At 47.8% G+C, this 24,817-nt stretch overlaps 1 protein-coding gene across 1 annotated transcript in view; it reads left to right on the top strand.

Moving 5' to 3' along the window:
* capn9 (calpain 9) overlaps positions 1-23,468 on the top strand; it is a 90,008-nt gene extending 66,540 nt beyond the window's left edge. The window contains exons 10-20 of the mRNA XM_068020191.1: positions 442-605; positions 1,157-1,365; positions 1,952-1,988; positions 5,762-5,845; positions 7,012-7,069; positions 7,632-7,696; positions 8,448-8,516; positions 8,624-8,702; positions 10,629-10,745; positions 13,635-13,693; positions 20,873-23,468. Of these exons, the coding sequence (XP_067876292.1) occupies positions 442-605; positions 1,157-1,365; positions 1,952-1,988; positions 5,762-5,845; positions 7,012-7,069; positions 7,632-7,696; positions 8,448-8,516; positions 8,624-8,702; positions 10,629-10,745; positions 13,635-13,693; positions 20,873-20,899 (968 nt within the window). The 3' untranslated portion in view covers positions 20,900-23,468. The remainder of the gene's footprint in view (positions 1-441; positions 606-1,156; positions 1,366-1,951; positions 1,989-5,761; positions 5,846-7,011; positions 7,070-7,631; positions 7,697-8,447; positions 8,517-8,623; positions 8,703-10,628; positions 10,746-13,634; positions 13,694-20,872) is intronic.
* The last annotated feature ends 1,349 nt before the right edge of the window (positions 23,469-24,817 follow it).

The raw sequence follows: 24,817 nt of genomic DNA, 5'->3' as shown, positions 1-24,817 counted from the left end.
AAGCCCCGTCTGCCCTCTCAGGTGGATGTAAAAGATCCCATGACCACTATTTCAAGAAAGAGCAGGGGAGTTGGTGTCCTGGTCAATATTTGTCTCAGCCAGTATCACTAAGAAAACAGATTATCTGGTGATTATCTCATTGCTTCTTGCGGCAGCTTGCTGTGTATAGATTGGCCGCCACATTTCCTATATTCCAGCAGTGATACGCTTCAGGAGATCTTAACCGACTGTAAAGTGCCTTGGGATGTTCTGAGAATGTGAAAGGTGCTATATAAATGCAAGGTTGTTCTTCCTTCATAAACCAGAAGAAACACTAAAACTGATTCACCTCTTAGTTAACGTGCATTAGTTTGGAAAGTTAATTGATTCCAGTAGAATAAAGAAGCTCTGGGTTTTGTATTTTTTAACAGGTTTTGTGTGTTGGGACTGTTTTATGTGCAGATACTTTCTGGATCAATCCACAGTATAAGATAAAGCTACTGGAGGCTGATGAGGAGCAGCAAGATGGCGAATGCTCATTTATGGTGGCTGTCATGCAAAAAAACAGACGCAAACTGCGGAAAGAAGGAGCCACGTTGCTGACCATTGGGTTCGCCATTTATCAGGTGTGTTTCATGGTTTAGTTCCGGTTTATGAGTACAAAGTCACAGTATTCCGAAATTTTCAATAACAGCCCAATTATTTTTCTGTTAATCAATGAGTTAGGTGTCAGAGGGTTCTACTGAAAATAGGAGAGTATAGGGCATCAAGTAGGAAGAGGGGTCTTGGAGCTGAAAGTTGAACCCACAGCATTCTAGCTGTGCAGCAAAAGTGCTACCACTGAGTCACAGTTGATTGCTGTGTAGGAGTCAATGGGGATGTTAGGGTACTGGAGGATGGGCTTCAATGTGATGGATAGGACATTAAAATGATGGGCTTCAGTGGGACATTTGGAATACTAGAAGGATGGGCTTCAATGACACGGTTAGGGTACTAGAGAATGGATCTTCATTGGAACAATTAGGGGTACTAGCGGAATGAACTTTAATGGCGGTTTATGATATTAGAAGGAGAGGTCTCAATGGGCTAACTGTTATTTTCTCAATGATTTTTTTCATGTTTGTGATTGTGTGGAGCTTTGCTACGATGAGGCTAAAGGCAGGAATTTGTTTTTCAGGCTGAAAATGGCATTGACCATCTGCCAAAAGAGTTCTTCCGGTTTAATGCTTCAAAAGCAAAGAGTAAGACGTACATTAACATAAGGGAAAACTCCCAAAGATTTAAACTTCCACCAGGAGAGTATGTTATTGTTCCGACTACTTTTCAACCAGAAGAGGAGGCTGATTTTCTTATCCGAATCTTTTCAGAGAAGGAAACTGAAAACCTGTAAGATTAAAAATAAGTTTGTGTTGATTTTGAATCTTAGAGAAGGTCATTCAGCACATTGTGCCTGTGCTGGCTCAATCCACTTAACCCCACTCCCCTACTCTTTCCCCATAGACCTGCACATTTTTCCTTTTCATGCAATTTCCTTTTGAGAGTTTTTGTTGAATTTGTTTCCATCCACCTCTCAGGCAATGGGAAGAACTGCATGGAGGAAGTGAAAATCTCTCCACTTAGTTCTTAAATTGCAAGCCCTGTATCGTTTTTCCTTTCCATCCATCACCAACTGTCACGCCAACCCTCCCTCAAATTGTCTGTCCATCCATCACCAAACACGCATCCAACTGCCCTCCAGCCTTCGCCAGCCTCCCCTCCAGCCTTCGCCAGCCTCCCCTCCAGCCTTCGCCAGCCTCCCCTCCAGCCTTCGCCAGCCTCCCCTCCTGCCTTCACCAACCTCCCCTCCAGCCTTCACCAACCTCTCTTCTAACAGCTACAACCCAGTTTACAGTATATTTCTTGTGTGTTAGCATATGCAACATTTAATGTAAGTTGATTATGCTCTTACTAATATTGTATAATTTATTTGCAGTGAATTGGGGGATAAAATTGGTGCAGATATACCAGAGGTGGGTGTTTTTTTACTTAGTAAGTTCTAACTTTGAAGTAAAATGTTCAGTGTAACTTTAGGCAAATGAATGTCAGTGATGTTACCACTCCACACTGAATGCATGATTTGCATATTGGTGCTCCTGGTACAAGGTTTTTGCTCCATCTGAGGAAATGAGGGATTTGGGCGTGAAGAACTCTGGGCTGACCTCCGCGCCTAATTCCCAATTTCCGATCTGAGTGTGTGACTGGATGGACAGTCTCATGGCTCTGCTGACTCCATGCCTGGTGCTTCCAGCCAGCATAGCTTCTTAGTGGGTAGTACAAATTCATTAAATCAACTTCCTCTCCAGTCTCTGTACGCAGAATGTCGCAGTTTTCCTATTTTGGAAAACAGAGTTCCAGGAGGAAAAGGAAACTGAGATTGACAGATTTTTGTTAGGCAAGGGTTTTAAAGGTTATGGAACCAAGGCGGAAAGATAGAGTTCAGATACAGATCGGCCTAATTAAATGTCTTTCTTTTATTTGTTTATGGGATGTGGGCATCACTGGCAAGGCCAGCATGTGTTGCCATCCCTAATTGTCCTTGAGAAGGTGGCGGTGAGCTGCCTTCTTAAACTGTTGCAGTCTATGTGGGGTAGGTGCACCCACAGTGCTGTTAGGAAGGGAGTTCCAGGATTTTGACCCAGCGATAGTGACAGAACGGCGATATTGTTAGAAGTCAGGATGGTGTGTGACTTGGAGGGGAACTTGCAGGTGGTGATGTTCCCATGCATCTGCTGCTCTTGTTCTTCTAAGTGGTAGAGGTCACGGGTTTGGAAGGTTCTGTCGAAGGAGGTTTGGCAAGTTGCTGCAGGGCATCGTGTAGATGGTACACACTGCTGCCACTGTGCATCGGTGGTGGAGGGAGTGAATGTTGAAGGTGGTGGATGGGGTGTTGATCAAACCGACTGCTTTGTCCAGGATGGTGTCGAGCTTCTTGAATGTTGTTGGAGCTGCACCCATCCAGGCAAGTGGAGAGTATTCCATCACACTCCTGATTTGTGCCTTGTCGATGGTGGACAGGCTTTGGGGAGACAAGAAGTGAGTTACCCCTTGCAGGATTCCTAGCCTCTGACCTGCTCTTGTAGCCACGGTATTTATCTGCTGTTCCAGTTCAGTTTCTGGTCAATGGTGACCCCTAGAATGTTGATGGTATGGGATTCAGCGATGGTAATGCCATTGAATGTCAAGATGAGATGGTTAGATTATCTGTTGTTGGAGATGGTCGTTGCCTGGCACTTGTGTGGTATGAACGTTACTTGACATTTATCAGCCCAAGCCTGAATATTGTCCCGGTCTTGCTACATCTGGACACGGGCTGCTTCATTTTCTGAGGAGTCGTGAATGGTACTGAACACTGTACAATTGTCAATGAACATCCCCACTTGACCTTATGATGGAGGGAAGGGCATTGATGAAGTAACTGAAGATGGTTGGGCCTAGGACACTACCCTGAGGAACTCCTGCAGCAATTCCTGGGGCTGAGATGATTGGCCTCCAACAATTACAGCCATCTTCCTTTGTACTAGGTATGACTCCAACCAATAGAGAGTTTCCCCCCGATTCACATTGACTCCAGTTTTGCTAGGGCTCCTTGATGCCATACTCGGTTAAATGCTGCCTTGATGTCAAGGGCAGTCACTCTCACCTCACCTCAGGAGTTCAGCTCTTTTGTCCATGTTTGAACCAAGACTGTAATGAGGTCAGGAGCTGAGTGGTCCCAAACTGAGCATCAGTGAGCAGATTATTGCTGAGTGAGTGCCGCTTGATAGCACTGTCAATGACACATTCCATTACTTTACTAATGATTAACAGTAGACTGATGGGGCGGTAATTGGCCAGATTGGATTTGTCCTGCTTTTTGTGGACGACACATCTGGACAATTTTCCACATTGCCGGGCAGATGCCAGTGTTGTAGCTCTACTGGAACAGCTTGGCTAAGGGTGCAGCTACTGCTGGGATGTTGTCAGGGCCCATAGCCTTTGTTGTATCCAGTGCCTTCAGGTATGCCTGGTGTTGCTCCTGGCATGCTCTCCTGCATTCCTCAATGAACCAGGGTTGGTCCCCTGGCTTGATGGTAATGGTTGAGTGAGGGATATACTGGGCCATGAGGTTACAAATTGTGCTTGAATACAATTGTGCCAGGGCTGATGGCCCACAGCACCTCATACATGCCCAGTTTGAGCTGCTCTTAAGGGGCTCCTGTTCCTATGTTCCTAAATACAGTAACATCTAGATCTAGATCTGTTCTTGCCTTCTTAGATTGCTTGTCAATATATATATGTGATGTTAATGCTATCCCAAAGGTCATAAAGGACCTTCACCCTGATGAGCACTGCGGATCTGATTTGTGAGATATTGGGGCTGCTAATGACTTTAGTGTAGATTGGACAATATCGACCCTGCTGCCCACTATTCATCTCTCCTGATTTTCATTTCTAATATCACTTAGTTAAAATGACCCAGTTGTGTGTGTTCTGTCTGCAGTGTGGGATGCGGCTCTCTTCTTTCAGGCTTTAGCTACAGCATGTGATTGCTGAACAATAAGTCTTCAGTGAGCCATTGGTATTGTGCGTCTGTATCAAGCACATCTGGTAAACCTACCTCTATTCTGGCCCAAAACTGTAGCTGAAGCTTAACCTCAGAGTTATTGCAGTAGCGTGGAATTGTTCCACTCTCTTTTTAGGGTCCTTGAGTGAATCTGCGAATTTGTGGAGCACCCCATTCTGCATACCCAGTACATCACAGGGAGAACTTGCAAACTCCACACAGGCAGTACCCAGAACTGAACCCGGGTCGCTGGAGCTGTGAGGCTGCGGTGCTAACCACTGCGCCACTGTGCTGTCCCCTATGTTGGATTGCAATTCACTTGTGGGCAGTGTTCATCCACAGCTCCAATTTATTTTACCTCCCCCAAACATGTGATTATCAGGTGGTCAAAATGTGCACTACCGTGCAATAAATCTGGATCATCTCTGGATAAATCTCTTTCCCTAGTTAAGATATCTAGAATCTCTGTGGGAAAGAAAGAACTTGCATTTATATAGCATCTTTGATGACCTCAAGGTATCCTAAAGAGCTTGACAGCCAATGAAGTGCTTTGTGAAGTGTTGTTGGTGTTGTAATGTAGGAAATGCAGTAGCCAATTTGCTCACAGCAAACTCTCACAGATAGTGATGAGACAATGATCAGATAATCAGTCTGACTGCTGTCATTGAGGGATAAATATTGACCTTGACAATGGGGAGAACTCTGCTGCTTTTCTTCCAATAGTGCCATGAGACTTTTCTACATACAGGGCAGACGGGTCTCAGTTTAACATCACATTTGGAAGGCAGCACCTCCTATAGTGCACCACACACTCAGGATTGCACTCGAGTGTCTTCTTAGATGTTTGTGCTCAGCTGTGAAGTGATTCATTTATGGGGAAACAGCGGGGAAGTGGGACTAGGTGAGTTGCTCTTGCAGAGAGCTGGCACGGACTCGGTGGACCGAATGGCCAACCGCTGTGCTGTAACCATTCTATGATTCTGAGTCTCTGGAGTGGTCCTTGACCCAGACGTCTGGCTCAGAGACAAGTGTGCGACCCATTGAGCCACAACTGACACCTAAAAATAAATACAACGTGCCCACCCTGGGTCACTCTGTCACTGCTCCGTTTGTGTGGTTATTGGTCTTGAAGACATTGAGACTTTTACAATAAAAAATGTTTTCTAATGTTGGAATCTGAAAGGAAACTTCTTGTTGCAGCCACCGAAACCTACAGCCAGCCCAAAGGAGGAAAGTCAAGAGGAAAAGCAGTTCCGTGCACTGTTTCAACAAATCGCAGGGAAGGTGAGCAGCAGCATTCGTTAAATAATCTAGGAGTGTTACTGAGCAGACAGGCGCTTCAGGAGTGAGGTCACCGGAGATTCAGGAGTGAGGTCACCGGAGGTTCAGGAGTGAGGTCAGGGGAGTTTTGGTTCAGGAGCGAGAAGGCGGGAGGTTCAGGAGCGAGTCAGACCACGGGAGGTTCAGGAGCGGGTGAGACCACGGGAGGTTCAGGAGCGGGTGAGACCACGGGAAATTCAGGAGCGGGTGAGACCACGGGAAGTTCAGGAGCGAATGAGACCATGGGAGGTTCAGGATTGAGAAGACAAGAGGTTCAGGAATGAAGTCAGGGGAGTTTTGGTTCAGGAGCAAGAAGGCGGGAGGTTCAGGAGTGGGTGAGACCACGGGATGTTCAGGAGCTGGTGAGACCACGGGAGGTTCAGGATTGAGAAGACAAGAGGTTTAGGAATGAGGTCAGGGGAGTTTTGGTTCAGGAGCAAGAAGGCGGGAGGTTCAGCAGTGGGTGAGACCATGGGAGGTTCAGGAGCGGGTGAGACCACGGGAGGTTCAGGAGCGGGTGAGACCACGGGAGGTTCAGGAGCGGGTGAGACCACGGGAGGTTCAGGAGCGGGTGAGACCACGGGAAGTTCAGGAGCGGGTGAGACCACGGGAGGTTCAGGAACGAGTGAGAAGGCGGGAGGTTCAGGAGTGAGACTGACCCATCAGAGGTCAACTTGCTCCCGCGACACAAATCATTGCTGACCCTGCAATCTGTGGCACTGTCTGAGGCCTTGAGTGAAAGCAGGTGTGTGATTCTATCGTTCTGCACTTACACACTCGAGAGTGACATTCCCAGGAATATCCAGGCTTGAGTGGATTTGAAAGGACCTGCTGAGAGCACACCAGAAGTTTGAAACATATTCATTGGTTTTGTCCATTCCCTTTTATTTTACTTCATGATGTTTATCTCTGGAAGGTGGCGATGTGCCTTTTTTGTTATGTTAGTTGGGTTCGATGAAGAAGGGTGAGAGTAGGCAGGTGTGGATCATAAACACTGACACGGACCATGGGGGAGGGGCCGTATGGTCTGTACCTGTCCTGTAATATTCTACGTAATAAAATGAAGCAATGATCCTTTTGAAGACATCCAACGATTTAATCTCATTCTCATTTTGCACTCTCTGTTTCAGGATCTGGAAATCAGTGCTCATGAGCTGCAGGGTATTTTGAACAGCGTGTTCTCTAGACGTGAGTTCACTACCGGCGGTGCTGCTAACAGAAGTTCCTCTTGTTCCTATGGAAGTTTAACGTTGCAGAAAGTGAAGCATTGGGGTCTATTTTCAGAGGGTTTTGGTCACCCACCCATTTCCTGTGGTGAAGGTGCCCATCTTCTCCTCCTCTTGTGATATTGAGGCCACAGCCTCCTATAAATTGACAGGCAAGCTGCAGTGAGCCAAACAGGCCTCCTGGTGCAGGCCCCAAAACCAGCCGAGGGTGGCCAGGCCAGGGCCAGGGACACTGCGGGGTGGGAGGTCGTTGCATGCCCCGAGACAGAAAGGAGGCCCTGAATTATTTGTGTGGGCCTTGGGCGGGGAGCTCCAGCACCTCTTAACTTTCGGCCGGCCCCTTTGGTTCTATCACCTGTGGGGTGCGGGATCTGACCAGCTCCTGCCTAAAATGGCAAGTGGGTTCCTATTTACCTCGCAGGAGGATGGATTCTGTGTGTTAAGGGGGTACCACCATATAAACTGAGTGTCACACTCCCGCAGAGAGGAGTGGGTATTCTATTCATCACTTCTTTGTTTTACAGAAAAGGAAATGGCAACCAGCAGTTTTGACATTGAGACGTGTCGCAGTATTGTGTCTCTCTACAATGTATCCTGTTATTTCTTTTCTCCTTGAAACGTGGTCAACATTTACTGATCTGCAGACTGAGTTATCACAAACGCTAAGTTAATATTACTTTATCGAATTAGGGCTCAATTTATTTAAAAACTGTAAAAAGCAAACACCTGGAAATTCTGTATCTCTAAGATATAGAAATACTCTAAACACACACTCTAAATACTGTACATACAATAAGACAGCACCCCTGACAATGCAGCACTCTGTACTGTAAAGCAGTATCAGCTTAGATTGTGTGCTTAAATCTCTGGAGTGGGACTTGAAGCCACAAGCATTTATCTCAGAGGCAAAAGTGCTGCCCACTGAACCACACACAGTGGCCACCCAGCTGTACCCTCAGATGACCAAAACCTTGAACCATGAGGATATCCTCTCCCCCCTCCCCCAATTCAAATGTATAATTAACACCCAAATAACAGAGTATTCATCCACAAAGACCTGGCAAGTAGTGTATTGAACATGCAGAGTATGGCAGTGTGCAGTAATGTCCCAAAATGCATGAGAACAAATTTATTTCCTGTTGGGAATATTTGACATTTCTAAAGTGCCTTTAATGTAGAAAACATTCCAGAGGCTGGTGAGAAAAACCAGCTCAGACTCCAGTCGGGTTTTTTTGTTTTTTTTTTACTCATCAACAACCAACTTTGTGAGTTGCATTAGCAGAAAAAGTGTGAGGAATTACAAAATTGAGAGTTATTCCTTGACTGCTCCTCAAACACAGAAGAACAATGCTGGAGGACTTGGGTTTGATGAATTTAAGATCTTCTGGAGTCGAGTGAAGCAGTGGAAGGTGGGTGAATCAGTAAAGGAAACCTAGGCATTCGGCTGCAGCCATTCCCCCTGTCTGGCCGTAATCCTGCGGGTATCATTTTGCTTTCCAATTTTTTCCATTTGCAGACTGCTTTCCTGAGGTGCGACCATGATCAGTCGAGGACCATATCAGCTCACGAGCTCCGAACTGCCGTCAACAATGCAGGTAAGGAACTGGGATAGGTATAAGCCACGCGTGTCAATAAAGAAAAAATACAAAGAGCTTTCATTTATACCGCGCCTTCCACGCCTCAGGTTGTCTCAAGGTGCTTTACAGCCAATGAAGTATCGTACAGTATTTGGTAAGAAATGCAGTAGCCAGTTTGTGCACAGCAAGCTCCCACAAACAGCAATGTGATAATGACCTGATCATCTGACTTTTGTGATGTTGGTTGAGGTAAAAGTATTGGCCAGGACACTGGGGATAACTTCTCTGCCCTTCTTCAAAATAATGTTGTGGGATCTTTTATATCCATCTGAGAGGGCAGACAGGACCTTGGTTTAACATCTCATCCAACGGTATAGCTTTCCCTCGGTACTGCACTTGAGGGCTAGCCTCGATTATGTACTTGTGATTGAATGCATGATCTTTTGACTCAGAGACAAGTGCTACCCACTGAGCCATAACTGATACCAGCAGCAGGAAAACTACTGCTCGAGTGTTTTTTGGCACGATGTTTCTCTCATGATACAGTGTACAATAATTAAAGAAAAGGTCAGAGCCTTGAAACAAAAGCACAAAGTTTGGAATCATGATCCTCTACTAGTTTAGCACCTGTGGAATCTGAAGAAGTGATCCCAGCAATACTGGTCTCTTTTTTCTATTCATTCATGGGATGTGGGCAGCACTGGCATGGGCGGCATTTATTGTCCATCCCTAATTGCCCTTGAGAAGGTGGTCATGAGCTGCCTTCTTGAATCGCTGCAGTCCATCTGGTGCAGGTACACCCACAGCTGTTAGGAAGGAAGTTCCTGGATTTTGACCCAGTGACAGTGAAGGAACAGTGATATAGTCAGGATGGTGTGTGACTTGGAGGGGATCTTGCAGGTAGCGGTGTTCCTATGCATCTGCTGCCCCTGTCTTTCTAGGTGGTAGAGTTCGCGGGTTTGGAAGGTGCTGTCTAAGGAGCTTTGGTGAGTTGCTGCAGTGCATCTTGCAGATGGTACACACTGCTGCCACTGTGCGTCGGTGGTGGAGGGAGTGAATGTTTGTGGATGGGGTGCCCATCAAGCGGGCTGCTTTGTCCTGGATGGTGTCGAGCTTCTTGAGTGTTGTTGGAGCTGCACCCATCCAGGCAAGTGGAGAGTATTCCATCACACTCCTGACTTGTGCCTTGTAGATGGTGGACAGGCTTTGGGGAGTCAGGAGGTGAGTTACTTGCCGCAGAATTCTCAGCCTCTGTCCTGCTATTAATAGCCACAGTGCTTATATGGCTGGTTCAGTTCAGTTTCTGATCAGTGGTAACCCCCCAGGATGTTGATGGTGTGGGATTCAGTGATGGTAATGCAGTTGAACATCAAGGGGAGATGGTCATTGCCTGACACCTGCGTGGCACAAATGTTACTTGCCACTTATCAGCCCAGGCCTGAATGTTGTCCAGGTTTGTCTGCATGCAGGCACAGACTGCTTCAGTATCTGAGGAATTGCAAATGGTACTGAACACTGGAGAAATTATCCCAGCACCTGTGGGATCTAGAGAAGTGATCCCAGCATTACTGGGCACCAGATCAGTGCCTTGGCAAGGAATTTGATCCTCCAAACACTGGTAAAAATCCCAGAATCCTATGTCATAAGGACATAATTATTCAGTCGCTCTAAATCAGTATTGATTGGTTTAGGAGGACAGACAAGGATAAAGCAACATGGTGACATCCACAGAAGATGTCACTGGGGACTTTGGTTAGGGATGCTGTGCCTTCAGTGAGGGTCTAGTGGAAAGCTTGGGGGAGTGCACAGTGGAGGTAAGTGGGTGCAAGACCCCTACCTCCAGGTTTCTGTCCAACCCCCTCCATTACCCAATGCACTGGCGTGACATTCCAGCTCCCAGATATCTCAACAGTAATTAAACTGTAATCTTTCTTTGGTCTCCAGGGTTTCAGCTCAACAACATGTTACTGCAGCTGTTGGTCATCCGATACGCAGACGCCAATCTCCAAATTGATTTTGATAACTTCCTCCGTTGCATGGTTCGATTGGAGACTTCATTCAGTGAGTATTAATGAGTTAACTATAGGAATAGAGACTACCATCTCATGGGAATAAGATATTGTTTTTCTGGAAAGATTTCTATCTGTTCGATTGCCTCCACTTAGATGATTCTCCTCTGTTTTCTTTTCCTGTCCTTTGAAAGTTTGCTGAGGTTTATTTGATCAGAAAGTCTGTCTATATGTGAAATGTGTTAATTCTGTTATCTCAAGCCCCCCAAAATATGACCTCAAATACATCCATTAATATAGATTGAGACAGTGCAAATAGCTTTCTATGCTCTATGCATTGTACTTGAATTACATAGAACATACAGCACACAAACAGGCCATTTGGCCCATCTGGTTCATGCCAGATCCACATGAGCTTCCTCCCACCCCTCTTCAGCTCACCTTATCAGCATATTCCTTTCTCCCTCATGTACTTTTCCAGCTTGCCCTTAAAAGCATCTATGCTATTGGCCATAACTGCTTCTTGTGGTAGCGGGTTCCACATTCTCACCACTCTCTGCATAAAGGGATTTCTCCTAAATTCCATATTAGTGACTATCTATGTTTATAACCTTTAGTTATAGACTCTCCACAAGTGGAAACATCTGCTCTGTGTCTATTCTGTCAGAACCCTTCATAATCTTAAAGACCTCTGTCTGGTCACTCCTCAGCCTTCTCTTTTCTAGAGAAAAGAGCTCCAACCTGTTCATTCTTTCCTGATATATATAGACTCTCAGTTCTAGTATCATCTTGTGAATCTTCTTGGCATCTTTTCCAATGCCTTTTGTATAATATGGAGAGCAGAGCTATTCACAGTACTTAGAGACAGCTACCAGACCAGAACAAGATAGATCTGCTTTGTTTTTTGCCATATATGTTAAAGGTTACACTTTCCATCGTTATCGCCATGACAATGGTAGGCAGAAGGAATGCTTGTATGGTATGGGGAACTAGATTCTCCAGAAATACACATTTAATTGTGCCCCTCCCAGAGTGCAATTGACGGAGGGGTGATCGATTCACACTGCCCTTCACACATGTTATGCTGGGACTTGGAGAGGAGTTACCTCCAGACTCAACTTTATTCCAACGTTGTCCTGGCCTGCTTACCACCTTCCACCCTTTCATGAGAAGTGGACGTCGCTGGCCATGCCAGCATTTATTGCCCATTCCTAATTGCCCTTCCGAAGGTGGTAGTGAGCTGCCTTCTTGAACCGCTGCAGACCCTGGGATGCAGGGACACCCACAGTGCTGTTAGGAAAGGATTTCTAGGATTTTGACCCAGTGACAGTAAAGGAAAGGCGATATAGTTCCAAGTCAGGATGATGTGGTTGCTGGAGGTGTTACAGTCCTGTAGAAGTAGCAATATGCTGCCACCTTGTGGCGATCTTGCTGGTGCCAGCTGGAAGCTTGCTGCAAAGTGCTGCTCACCAAACATAAAAAGCATTGGTATCGCCAAGAAACATCCAGTCATACTTTTAAACCGTAGAGCTTCTCTCCCTGTACCCCATTCCTTTCACATGAGAATCAGTCCTGTTCCAGCTGCCTGCACTTTCTTCAGAATACAGACAGTAAGGCCTCAGAGAGAGAGATTTACCAGAGTGGTACCAGGCATGAAGGACTAGAAGAGACTGGAGAAGCTGGGATTGTTCTCCTTAAAAGTTAAAAGGACATTTAATAGAGGCATTCAAAATTGTGAGGGGTTTTGATTGAGTTAATAAGGAGAAACTGTATCCATTGGCAGGAGGATTAGTAACCAGAGGACACAGACTTAAGATAACTGGCAAAAGAACTAGAACCAGAAACATATAAGATTCTGAGAGGTCTTGACAGGGTGGATGTGGAAAGGATGTTTCCCCATGTGGGAGAATCTAAAACTAGGGGTCACTGTTTAAAAATAAGGGGTCACCCATTTAAGACAGAGATGAGGAGAATTTTTTTCTCTCAGAGTGTTGTGAGTCTTTGGAATTCTCTTCCTCAAAAGGCGGTGGAAGCAGAGTCTTTGAATATTTTTAAGGCAGAGGTAAATAGATTCTTAATAAGCAAGGGGTGAAAGGTTATCGGGGGTAGATGGAAATGTGGAGTAATCAGTTCAGCCATGGACTTATTGAATGGCGGAGCAGGCTCGAGGGGCCGAGTGGCCTACTTCATATGTTCGTAAGAGAGATGAGATTTTTTTTTTCACACAGTGAGTTGTTATGCTGTGGAATGTTCTGCCTAAAATGGTGATGGAATTGGATATAAACCTGAAGAGAAAAAATTTGCAGGGCTATGGAGAAAGAGCCGGTTTGTGGGACTAATTGGATACCTCTTTCAAAAAGAACTCTGATGAAAGGGTCACTGACCTGAAACGTTAACTCTGCTTCTCTCTCCACAGATGTTACCAGACCTGCTGAGTGTTTCCAACACTTTTTGTTTTTGTTTCAGATTTCCAGCATCTGCAGTATTTTGCTTTTATTATAGCAGTAATTGAAAGCTAGACTAATGAGGGGACTTTGATTAACGGGAGACTTTGACAAATAGGGAATATGATTTATTAGGATTTCAACTAACCGATAGGTGGACCAGAATAAGGCAGTCCCATCATATCTGTTTCTGTCCTCCTCACTGTTTTGTGCTCCACAAAAGTGAACAAGGCCGAGCTCTAATTTCATTCCGTCATGGAGGGACCAAGACTGAGATGTATTGTGTCAGGGATTTGCAAGCTGAAAATTCATTCAAGGAAGCAGATAAACTTATTTTACTAATGTTTCAAGCCAACTATTTTCAGACTTCTTTAATTAAATTAAAAGACAACTTTCTCACCCTTTATGAATAAATCATTGAGAGGATTGTAGTTAAATAATTGGGTAGTGTTATATGTCCTGTAGTATTTATTGTGGATTTTTTTTTAAACAAACAGGATCATTTAAGTCGTGTGACACCCGGCAGACTGGTGAGGTGACATTGAACTTGATGCAGGTAAGAAATTGTGCTTCAAATCAACACTTTTTAGAACTTAACTCTGGGATGGATGCTTTGAGCTGACTGGTTGTTTGGTTCAGAGCCTTATACCCAGCCATGCCCAGGACCAGTGTCCCTCAACACTGAAACAATATCAGGGTCCTTTGCTTGGGATATGGGAACAGAATCCATAAAAAGCACCCCAGGTCCAAAAATCCATGGGCCTAACATCCCAAGGAGAGTGTCAAGATACACTTGACCATGACACTACTAATGGCGACAGGAGAGACACATAAGGAACTAAAATCGGACAGAGCTCCAGGACCTGATGGCCTACATCCTAGTATCCTAAAAGAGATAATTGCAGAGATAGTGAATGCACTAGCTATGATTTTCCAAAATTCCTTAGATTCGGGAATGGTCCCAACAGATTGGAAGTTGGCAAATGTTACACCACTTTTCAAGAAAGGAGGGAGGTAGAAAACAGGGAAATACAGGCCAGTTCGCCTAACATCAGACATTGGGAAAATTATGAAATCTATTATTAAGGAAGTCTTAATAATGCACTTAGATTTAGGTGTGCTTGTACAAGGAATGCAGAAAGTTAACACGCAGGTACAATAAGCAATTAGGAAGGCAAATGGCATGTTGGCCTTTATTGCAAGGGGATTGGAGTACAGGAATAAGGAAGTATTGCTATAATTATAGAGTTTTGGTGAGACCACATTTGGAATACTATGTGCAGTTTTGGTCTCCGCATTTAAGAAAGGATATACTTGCACTGGAGGCAGTGCAGTGAAGGTTCACTAGATTGGTCCCTGGGATGAGGGGGTTGTCCTGTGATGAGAAATGAAGTAAATTGAGCCTGTATACTCTGGAGTTTAGAAGAATGAGAGGCGATCTTGTTGAAATATACAAGATTCTGAAGGAGCTGGATAGGGTAGACACTGAGAGATTGTTTCCACTGGTCGGGACTCTAAAATACAGGGGACACAGTCTCAGGATAAGGGGCCAATCATTCAGGACTGAGATGAGGAGAAATTACTTCATTCAAAGGGTTGTGAATCTTTGGAATTCTCTACCTCAGAGGGTTGTGGATGCTCCATCGTTGAATACATTTAAGGCTGGAATAGACAGATTTTTGATATGGTGAGCAGGCGGGAAAGTGGAGTTGAAGCCCAAGATCAGCCACGATTGTACTGAATGTCGGAGCAGGCTCGACGGGCCATGTGGTCTACTCCTGTTCCTAGTTGTGTGTTCTTGAGAGATCATTTTATTTATCTGTCAATAGCAGATTCCAACACCTCCGCTGTTTATTTCTACTCAGATACTTTGTCTCCTAAAATCAACTTTGCAATTCAACTTTTTTTAAAAATCTATTATATTTGCACTTCTTGTTTGGTCTCTGCCATTGAGTGGTATTGGTTGAGTAGTTAATATTGGTTTAGCTTATATCCAAAAGACAGCACTCCCAACAATGCAGCAGACCTTCAGTACTGCACTGGAGAGTCAGACTAGATTTTGTACCCGAGTCTTTAGAGTGGGACTTGAACCCACAACCTTCGGACTCGAAGCGAGAGTGTTAACCACTGAACCACAATGTTGCTATTTGACATGGTGTCTGCTTGTGATGGGCAGTGACACCATTTTCAACTACAGGTAAGATAAGAAAGGTTTTACAAAGCTATTTGTTGTTTAAGTTACTTAAAATTATGTTTTTAAGATGGTGGTCTATCACAGCTCCTACTGCTGCTGGAAAAGGAAACAGCCAATCTCACTGGGTGTTTGAAGAGCACTGGCTGAGTTTAATTTTGTCACCACTTCAATTCCCCTGCTTCCTCGCCTTGCCCATGCTTGCAGAGTAGTGACGCTCAAGCTCTACATCACCAACTCTCTCTCTAATGGGGAGAGATGCCTATGGTCCTTTGGCCCTACAGCTAAAACAACACCAACAATTTCATTTCCTCCCTCCTGGGTGATTGCTCAAAGCAGGAGCTGGCATTCCAGTCACCCTCCCCTAACTCCTCAACCAACTGTGGGATCCCACAGTATGGGGAACTGTGCATAGCGACATCGCACCTCTGTTACTGCTGAGCTAGGTATCGATGCAGACAACACTCCTTCAATTTCAGTTTCTTAGACGTTCCCAGTCTGTGCCCAGTAAATGACCTGCCCTTATCAGTGCTCTGCCCCTGTGCCCAGTCAGTTCATTGCCCCTGTGCCAGTCAGTGCCCTGCCCTATGCACAATCCCCTGCCTCTGTGCCCAGTCAGTCCCCTGCCCCTGTGCATAATCCCCTGCCCCTGTGCCCAGTCAGTTCCCTGCCACTGTGCCCGTGCACAGTTCCCTGGCCCTGTGCCCAGTCATTTCACTGCCCCTGTGCCCGTGCACAGTTCCCTGGCTCTGTGCCCAGTCAGTTCCCTGCCCCTGTGCCCAGTCATTTCACTGCCCCTGTGCCCGTGCACAGTTCCCTGCCCCTGTGCCCAGTCAGTTCCCTGCAACTATGCCCATGCACAGTTCCCTGCCCCTGTGCCCAGTCAGTTCCCTGCCCCTGTGCCCAGTCATTTCACTGCCCCTGTGCCCGTGCACAGTTCCCTGGCTCTGTGCCCAGTCATTTCACTGCCCCTGTGCCCGTGCACAGTTCCCTGCCCCTGTGCCCAGTCAGTGCCCTGCCCCTGTGGCCAGTCATTTCCCTGCCCCTGTGGCCAGTCATTTCCCTGTCCCTGTGGCCAGTCATTTCCCTGCCCCTGTGCCCAGTCATTTCCCTGCCCCTGTGCCCAGTCATTTCCCTGCCCCTATGCCCAGTCAGTTCCCTGCCCCGGTGCCCGTTCACAGTTCCCTGGCCCTGTGCCCAGTCAGTGTACTGCCCCTGTGCTCAGTCATTTCCCTGCCCCTGTGCCCGTGCACAGTTCCCTGGCCCTGGGCCCAGTCAGTTCCCTGCCTCTGTGCCCAGTCAGTGTCCTGCCCCTGTGCTCAGTCATTTCCTTGCCCCTGTGCCCGGTCAGTGTCCTGCCCCTGTGCCCAGTCATTTCCCTGCCCCTGTGTCCAGTCATTTCCCTGCCCCTGTGTCCAGTCATTTCCCTGCCCCTGTGTCCAGTCATTTCCCTGCCCCTGTGCCCAGTCAGTTCCCTGCCCCTGCGCTCAGTATTTTCCCTGCCCCTGCGCTCAGTGTCCTGCCCCTGTGCACAGTCAGTGTCCTGCCCCTGTATCCAGTCATTTCCCTGCCCCTGTGCCCAGTCATTTCCCTGCCCCTGTGTCAAGTCATTTCCCTGCCCCTGTGCCCAGTCAGTGCTGCCCCTGTGCCCAGTCAGTGTCCTGCCCCTGTGCTCAGTCAGTGTCCTGCCCCTGTGCTCAGTCATTTCCCTGCCCCTGTCTTCAGTCATTTCCCTGCCCCTGTGCTCAGTCTTTTCCCTGCCCCTGTGGCCAGTCATTTCCCTGCCCCTGTGCCCAGTCATTTCCCTGCCCCTGTGCCCAGTCATTTCCCTGCCCCTGTGCCCAGTCATTTCCCTGCCCCTGTGCCCAGTCATTTCCCTGCCCCTGTGCCCAGTCATTTCCCTGCCCCTATGCCCATTCAGTTCCCTGCCCCTGTGCCCAGTCAGTTCCCTGGCCCTGTGCCCAGTCAGTTCCCTGGCCCTGTGCCCAGTCAGTGTCCTGCCCCTGTGCCCAGTGTCCTGCCCCTGTGCCCAGTCAGTTCCCTGCCCCTGTGCCCAGTCATTTCCCTGCCCCTGTGCCCAGTCATTTCCCTGCCCCTGTGGCCAGTCAGTTCCCTGCCCCTATGCTCAGTGATTTTCCTGCCCCTGTGCCCAGTCAGTGTCCTGCGTCTGTGCCCAGTGTCCTGCCCCTGTCTTCAGTCATTTCCCTGCCCCTGTGGCCAGTCATTTCCCTGCCCCTGTGCCCAGTCATTTCCCTGTCCCTGTGCCCAGTCATTTCCCTGCCCCTGTGCCCAGTCATTTCCCTGCCCCTGTGCTCAGTCATTTCCTTGCCCCTGTGCCCAGTCAGTCCCCTGCCCCTGTGCCCGGTCAGTTCCCTGCCCCTGTGCCCAGTCATTTCCCTGGCCCTGTGCCCAGTCATTTCCCTGCCCCTGTGCTCAGTCAGTGTCCTGCCCCTGTGCCCAGTCAGTGTCCTGCCCCTGTGCCCAGTCAGTGTCCTGCCCCTGCGCTCAGACAGTGTCCTGCCCCTGTGCCCAGTCAATTCCCTGCCCCTGTGCCCAGTCAGTGTCCTGCCCCTGTGCTCAGTCAGTGTCCTGCCCCTGTGCTTAGTCAGTGCCCTGCCCCTGTGCTCAGTCATTTCCCTGCCCCTGTGCTCAGTCATTTCCCTGCCCCTGTACCCGGTCAGTGTCCTGCCCCTGTGCCCAGTCAGTTCCCTGCCCCTGTGCCCAGTCAGTTCCCTGGCCCTGTGCCCAGTCATTTCCCTGCCCCTGTGCTGTCAGTGTCCTGCCCCTGTGCCCAGTCCTGCCCCTGTGCCCAGTCAGTGTCCTGCCCCCGTGCCCAGTCAGTGTCCTGCCCCGTGCCCAGTCAGTGTCCTGCCCCTGTGCTCAGTCAGTTCCCTGCCCCTGTGCTCAGTCATTTCCTTGCCCCTGTGCCCAGTTAGTTCCCTGCCCCTGTGCCCAGTCAGTGTCCTGCCCCTGTGACCAGTTCCCTGCCCCTGTGCTCAGTCTGTTCCCTGCCCCTGTGCTCAGTCTGTTCCCTGCCCCTGTACTCAGTCATTTCCTTGCCCCTGTGCCCAGTCTGTGTCCTGCCCCTGTGCCCAGTCTGTGTCCTGCCCCTGTGCCCAGTCAGTGTCCTGCTGCTGTGCTCAGTCATTTCCCTGCCCCTGTGCCCAGTCAGTGTCCTGCCCCTGTGCCCAGTCATTTCCCTGCCCCTGTGCCCAGTCATTTCCCTGCCCCTGTGCCCAGTCAGTTCCCTGCCCCTGCGCTCAGTCAGTGTCCTGCCCCTGTGCCCAGTCATTTCCCTGCCCCTGTGCCCAGTCATTTCCCTGCCCGTGTGCTCAGTCATTTCCTTGCCCCTGTGCCCAGTCAGTTCCCTGCCCCTGCGCTCAGTCAGTGTCCTGCCCCTGTGCCCAGTCATTTCCCTGCCCCTGTGCCCAGTCATTTCCCTGCCCGTGTGCTCAGTCATTTCCCTGCCCCTGTGCCCAGTCAGTTCCCTGCCCCTGCGCTCAGTCAGTGTCCTGCCCCTGTGCCCAGTCATTTCCCTGCCCCTGTGCCCAGTCATTTCCCTGCCCGTGTGCCCAGTCATTTCCCTGCCGCTGTGCTCAGTCATTTCCCTGCCCCTGTGCCCAGTCAGTGTCCTGCCCCTGTGACCAGTTCCCTGCCCCTGTGCTCAGTCAGTTCCCTGCCCCTGTGCTCAGTCTGTTCCCTGCCCCTGTATTCAGTCATTTCCTTGCCCCTGTGCCCAGTCAGTGTCCTGCCCCTGTGCCCAGTCTGTGTCCTGCCCCTGTGCCCAGTCTGTGTCCTGCCCCTGTGCCCAGTCATTTCCCTGCCGCTGTGCTCAGTCATTTCCCTGCCCCTGTGCCCAGTCAGTGTCCTGCCCCTGTGCCCAGTCAGTTCCCTGCCCCTGTGCCCAGTCATTTCCCTGCCCCTGTGCCCAGTCAGTTCCCTGCCCCTGCGCTCAGTCAGTGTCCTGCCCCTGTGCCCAGTCATTTCCCTGCCCCTGTGCCCAGTCATTTCCCTGCCCGTGTGCTCAGTCATTTCCTTGCCCCTGTGCCCAGTCGGTTCCCTGCCCCTGTGCCCAGTCAGTTCCTGCCCCTGTGCCCAGTTTCCTGCTCCTGTGCCCAGTCAGTGTCCTGCCCTGTGCCCAGTCAGTGTCCTGCCCCTGTGCCCAGTCAGTTCCTGCCCCTGTGCCCAGTTTCCTGCTCCTGTGCCCAGTCAGTGTCCTGCCCCTGTGCCCAGTCAGTTCCTGCCCCTGTGCCCAGTTTCCTGCTCCTGTGCCCAGTCAGTGTCCTGCCCCTGTGCCCAGTCAGTTCCCTGCCCCTGTGCCCAGTCAATTTCCTGGCCCTGTGCCCAGTCGGTTCCCTGCCCCTGTGCCCAGTCAGTTCCTGCCCCTGTGCCCAGTTTCCTGCCCCTGTGCCCAGTCAATTTCCTGCCCCTGTGCCCAGTCAGTGTCCTGCCCCTGTGCCCAGTCAGTTCCCTGCCCCTGTGCCCAGTCAGTTCCCTGCGCCTGTGCTCAGCCAATTTCCTGCCCCTGTGCCCAGTCGGTTCCCTGCCGCTGTGCCCAGTCAGTGTCCTGCCCCTGTGCCCAATTTCCTGCCCCTGTGCCCAGTCAGTGTCCTGCCTTGTGCCCAGTTCCCTGCCCCTGTGCCCAGTCAGTTCCCTGCCCCTGTGCCCAGTCGGTTCCCTGCCCCTGTGCCCAGTTTCCTGCCCCTGTGCCCAGTCAATTTCCTGCCCCTGTGCCCAGTCAGTGTCCTGCCCCTGTGCCCAGTCAGTGTCCTGCCCCTGTGCCCAGTCAGTTCCCTGCCCCTGTGCCCAGTCAGTTCCCTGCCTCTGTGCTCAGTCAGTTCCCTGCGCCTTTGCCCAGTCAATTCCCTGCCCCTGTGCCCAGTCAGTTCCCTGCCTCTGTGCCCAGTCAGTTCCCTGCCTCTGTGCCCAGTCAGTTCCTGCCCCTGTGCCCAGTTTCCTGCCCCTGTGCCCAGTCAATTTCCTGCCCCTGTGCCCAGTCAGTGTCCTGCCCCTGTGCCCAGTCAGTTCCCTGCCCCTGTGCCCAGTCAGTTCCCTGCCTCTGTGCTCAGTCAGTTCCCTGTGCCTTTGCCCAGTCAATTCCCTGCCCCTGTGCCCAGTCAGTTCCCTGCCCCTGTGCCCAGTCAGTTCCCTGCCTCTGTGCTCAGTCAGTTCCCTGCGCCTGTGCCCAGTCAATTTCCTGCCCCTGTGCCCAGTCGGTTCCCTGCCTCTGTGCCCAGTCAGTGTCCTGCCCCTGTGCCCAGTTTCCTGCCCCTGTGCCCAGTCAGTGTCCTGCCCTGTGCCCAGTTCCCTGCCCCTGTGCCCAGTCAGTGTCCTGCCCCTGTGCCCAGTCAGTTCCTTGCCCCTGTGCCCAGTCAGTTCCCTGCCCCTGTGCCCAGTCAGGGTCCTGTCCTTTATAGTCTGGTTGTTTCTAACTTTTGTTAATTTTAGCTGCTGATACTTTACTTGTTGGATACAACAAAAGATAGCAACAAAGCAGGACGTATTACACTCTGTTTAACTCACATTGATGTGTTTTTTAAACAGTGGCTGTACCTAACTATGGACATTTGAAAATGGAACTGGAGATTCTCATGCATCAGTGCATTCTGCCACCAAATGATCTTGATTTCAACATTAACAGGGGTACTTAGATGTAACAGAATGAGGTCTTATTCTTTGTATTTGTTCACTTGATTGTACTTTAATATATCTGCTTGTCCTTGCTGGAGGTGTTTTGAAGAACATACGTGTTACTGACAGTATTGCTTTGGGGATATTATCGGCTCCACTATACATCACATTCCTCCATTCTGAGACCAATACTTGCAAACACTCACACGTATTCTTTGAGTGGAACAGTCCATAGCATAATGGTGGCCCATTCGATGGATAAGAAAAGCCAGGTCATTAAAGCTGATCCCCTGGTACCTAAACTCTCTCATCTTTTACAATAAATCTTCCATCGAAGCCCATCTATCTAGTACGTTAGTTCTTCTATTCCGATCCCTCTGTTACTTTCATCACAAACCATCCACTGGTTTATTAACTCTCCCCTCAAACTCCAACATTCTCATATATGAACTCTCCCATTTTACCTATTCCTCCAGAACATTAACTCTCCCATTGAAGCCCAACTTTTGTGTATACACAGACTCAGACTGGTTGGGCCAAATTGCCTGTTTCTGTGTTGTAACCTAAACGTTTCTAGGTAATAACTCTCCCATTGAAGCCCATCCCTTTTGTACTCTATTCTCCCATTGGAACCCATCCATCTAGTACCCTAACTCACCAAATGAAGCCTGCCCTATTAGTATGTTACATCTGTCATTGAAGCCCATCCCTCAGGTACATTAATTCACCTATCATGACATCTAATAGCATGTTTGATAACCCCAACCTTTTGCCCTCTTTACCACACTTATATAGCTATTCCAAACATTTCTCCCATTTTTCACTGTAGCTGAGAACATGAATCATTTTATCACTAACTGTTTACCTACCAAAAAACAAAATTATCTTGTTGAAAGGTTGAGGGAAGAAACCATTCTCACTACCACATGGAGTGGTTGAGGTGAATAGCATAGATGCATTTAAGGGGAAGCTAGATAAGTACGTGAGAGAGAAAGGAATAGAAGGATATATTGATAGGATTAGATGAAGTAGGATGGGAGGAGGTCCGTGTGAGGCATGGACCCTTTGAATTGAGTGGCTTGTTTCTATGTAATTCTGTATAATTCTTTGTAATTTCTGAGGGTTTTTTAATTAGAATTTTTAGTGGCAAATTCTGTTTGGCATATTAATCTGGTTTTCTAAGTTAAGAGGCACACAGTTTAACTGTTAGGAAAGGTATACATAATAGGTACCAGGTCTGAGTAGAACATGTTCGAGATACATCAGACAGTGTTAATGCTGTACAGTGTCTTATACACTGGACATACTATTTGGTTTCTGTTTTATCAACCTCAGTTTTTTGTGAAGGTAGAGTACAGATCTCTCCATGTCCTGTACCATCTCCTCTGTACATCACTGGATCCATCGCATTGAGCTACTGCCATTTTATACTCTGTCACAGAAACCCCCGAGAACAAAGTGAGCGGGAGCTCAAAAACTAATGCTTTTTTTGAAAAAGATGAAAACTGGTCCCACCAGCAGCACAATGTGCCTTTAAACCATTTGATGCAAAAACTGCATTCAGCTGCACACTGCCAGAAAAAAAGCAAGACCAGCACACAAATAGAAAGAATGAAAATGCTGTCAGTATTAGAAATAATAAATGGAAGACCTGAAGAATTGTAATGCATAATCTAAATACATCTGTTCCCTTTCTCTCCCCTCCCAGCTCATCCAATATATTCCTATCTAATCTTATTCAGCCGAATCGAATCACTGGGTCCTGCTTCCCAGTCCCAAGCCTGGCCCAGTGGGTGCCAGTGCTGTCCATGTCCTGTCCCAGGCTGTGCGAATGCTATTCCAGACAGCACCAGTGTTGTCCCAGTGTGTGCCAGTACTCCCAGACTATACCAGTGCTGTCCCAGTGTGTGCCAGGACTATCCCAGACTGTGCCAGTGTTGTCCTAGTATGCTAGTGCTGTCCCGGTGTGCCAGTCCTCGGAATATGCTTAGTGCTGTCCTAGTCCTGTCTCAGACTATCCCAATGTGTGCCCATGCTGTCCCAGAATGTGTCAGTAATATCCCAGTGTGTACCAGTACTGTCCCACTGTGCTACTGCTGTGCCAATATTGCACGATACTCTGCCACTTCTGTGCTGTGCCAGTGATGGCTTAAGAACAAAATAAAACAGTTTTAAAAAAAAAATTACAACCATCAGTCAAACATTTATAGTAAATTGGTACAATCTCCTCATGGTCTGCATTCCCCAGAAGAGTTCTAGTTTCTCTCACCACATTTCCTAATGCAGTGTTTGATTCATTGTTTTGCTACAAGATGTTACTGAATCACCAGTGAAATGCAACAAAAATTCAGCTGCCATTCATTTGGAGATGTGAAAGATTCAATGTAATTTTTAACCTTTGGTTTGGATTCTGTTCTGCATTTGGTACTGTTTAAACCAACTTTATACTGATGAGATGGAGATAATGGAAATAAAGTGGCTGTCTATAGTCAGTATTGCATCTGACTGTTTCCTGCCTCGACACTGTCCATGTTTTACAATTATTTCCTAATCACAGTCTCCTGCACCTGTTTTCTCAAATTGTTTGGTAGTACAAAACGAGGGGCCATGGATAAGATAGTCACTAATAAAAATAGAGAATTCAGGGGAAACATCTTTACCCAACGTCTGCCCTGCAATCAGCACTCTCTTCTCATGCGGTATAATTTGTTGTTTTCCCTTACATTGGTTATTCTTGTGATTGTCCTGATGAGTGCAAGACGAAAAGCTTCGACAGTGTGTCTCTATTTTCAGCAATTATCATCCTTCGTGGGGCCTACAAGTCTATCCCTTATTGTGACTGAATCTGTCTTAAGTTGAAATTTAGAATGGGCATCCGGTCTCATAGCAATGCTACTTCTGCTATTGTTGTTACAGTAAACACCGTCTCCCACCATCTCCCCACTACAGTATACCAATGTACATTTCATATTTAACAACATGATTCTAAACACAAGGTCCATTACTTAATTCTAATCTAATACATTGATTGTGTGTGTGTATATATCTTCTTCTTCCTTCTTTGGGCCTCCTTATCTCGAGAGACAATGGATACGCGCCTGGAGGTGGTCAGTGGTTTGTGAAGCAGCGCCTGGAGTGGCTATAAAGGCCAATTCTGGAGTGACAGGCTCTTCCACAGGTGCTGCAGAGAAATTTGTTTGTTGGGGCTGTTGCACAGTTGGCACAGTGTGTATATATATATATGTATATACACATACACACACAAAGTATAACTATTCCTGAGAATAACTGCAACATCACTTAAAATCATTCTAATTTAAAACATAGCATCTCGTGAGTTTTTTCAGACCATAACTTACAGAATAACCCAGCAGATAAAACATGGCAGAGGTTAACCCTTTAGTTCCTACAGTCCCTACTATGAAGATGAAATGCCGGATGACATTGATTCCCTCATACATTTTCTCTTAGGAGACCATGGAAAGATATGTCCTCCTTGTCTAATTCTTATTTTCTTTATCATTCCTCTGATTTGTCTTAACGCACACACCAAAATCAGAATTATCACCTATTGAGCAATTACCAAGACATGGGAAATGATCCTGATCCAAAAGGGTATTTCAATGTTTAACCCTATGTCCCACCAGTGGTTGTCATCCCCTATCTCAGGGATTTCCGTTTTAATCTCCCTGTTTTTTTGTTGCAGGACATAAAAGTGTTTGTTGGATGTATTGATTCTTTGGAATAGGTCAGTCAGATGTTCGGGAAAAGGGGGACTGTCATAACCGAATCTACTGACATATTGATGTAACTGTTTCTTGAGATCATCGTTAACAGTTATTCTCTCACAGTTTTCAT

The sequence above is a fragment of the Heterodontus francisci genome, chromosome 3, assembly GCF_036365525.1.
Source record: "Heterodontus francisci isolate sHetFra1 chromosome 3, sHetFra1.hap1, whole genome shotgun sequence".
Classification (NCBI taxonomy): domain Eukaryota; kingdom Metazoa; phylum Chordata; class Chondrichthyes; order Heterodontiformes; family Heterodontidae; genus Heterodontus; species Heterodontus francisci.
This window is presented reverse-complemented; position numbering and strand designations above follow the sequence as displayed.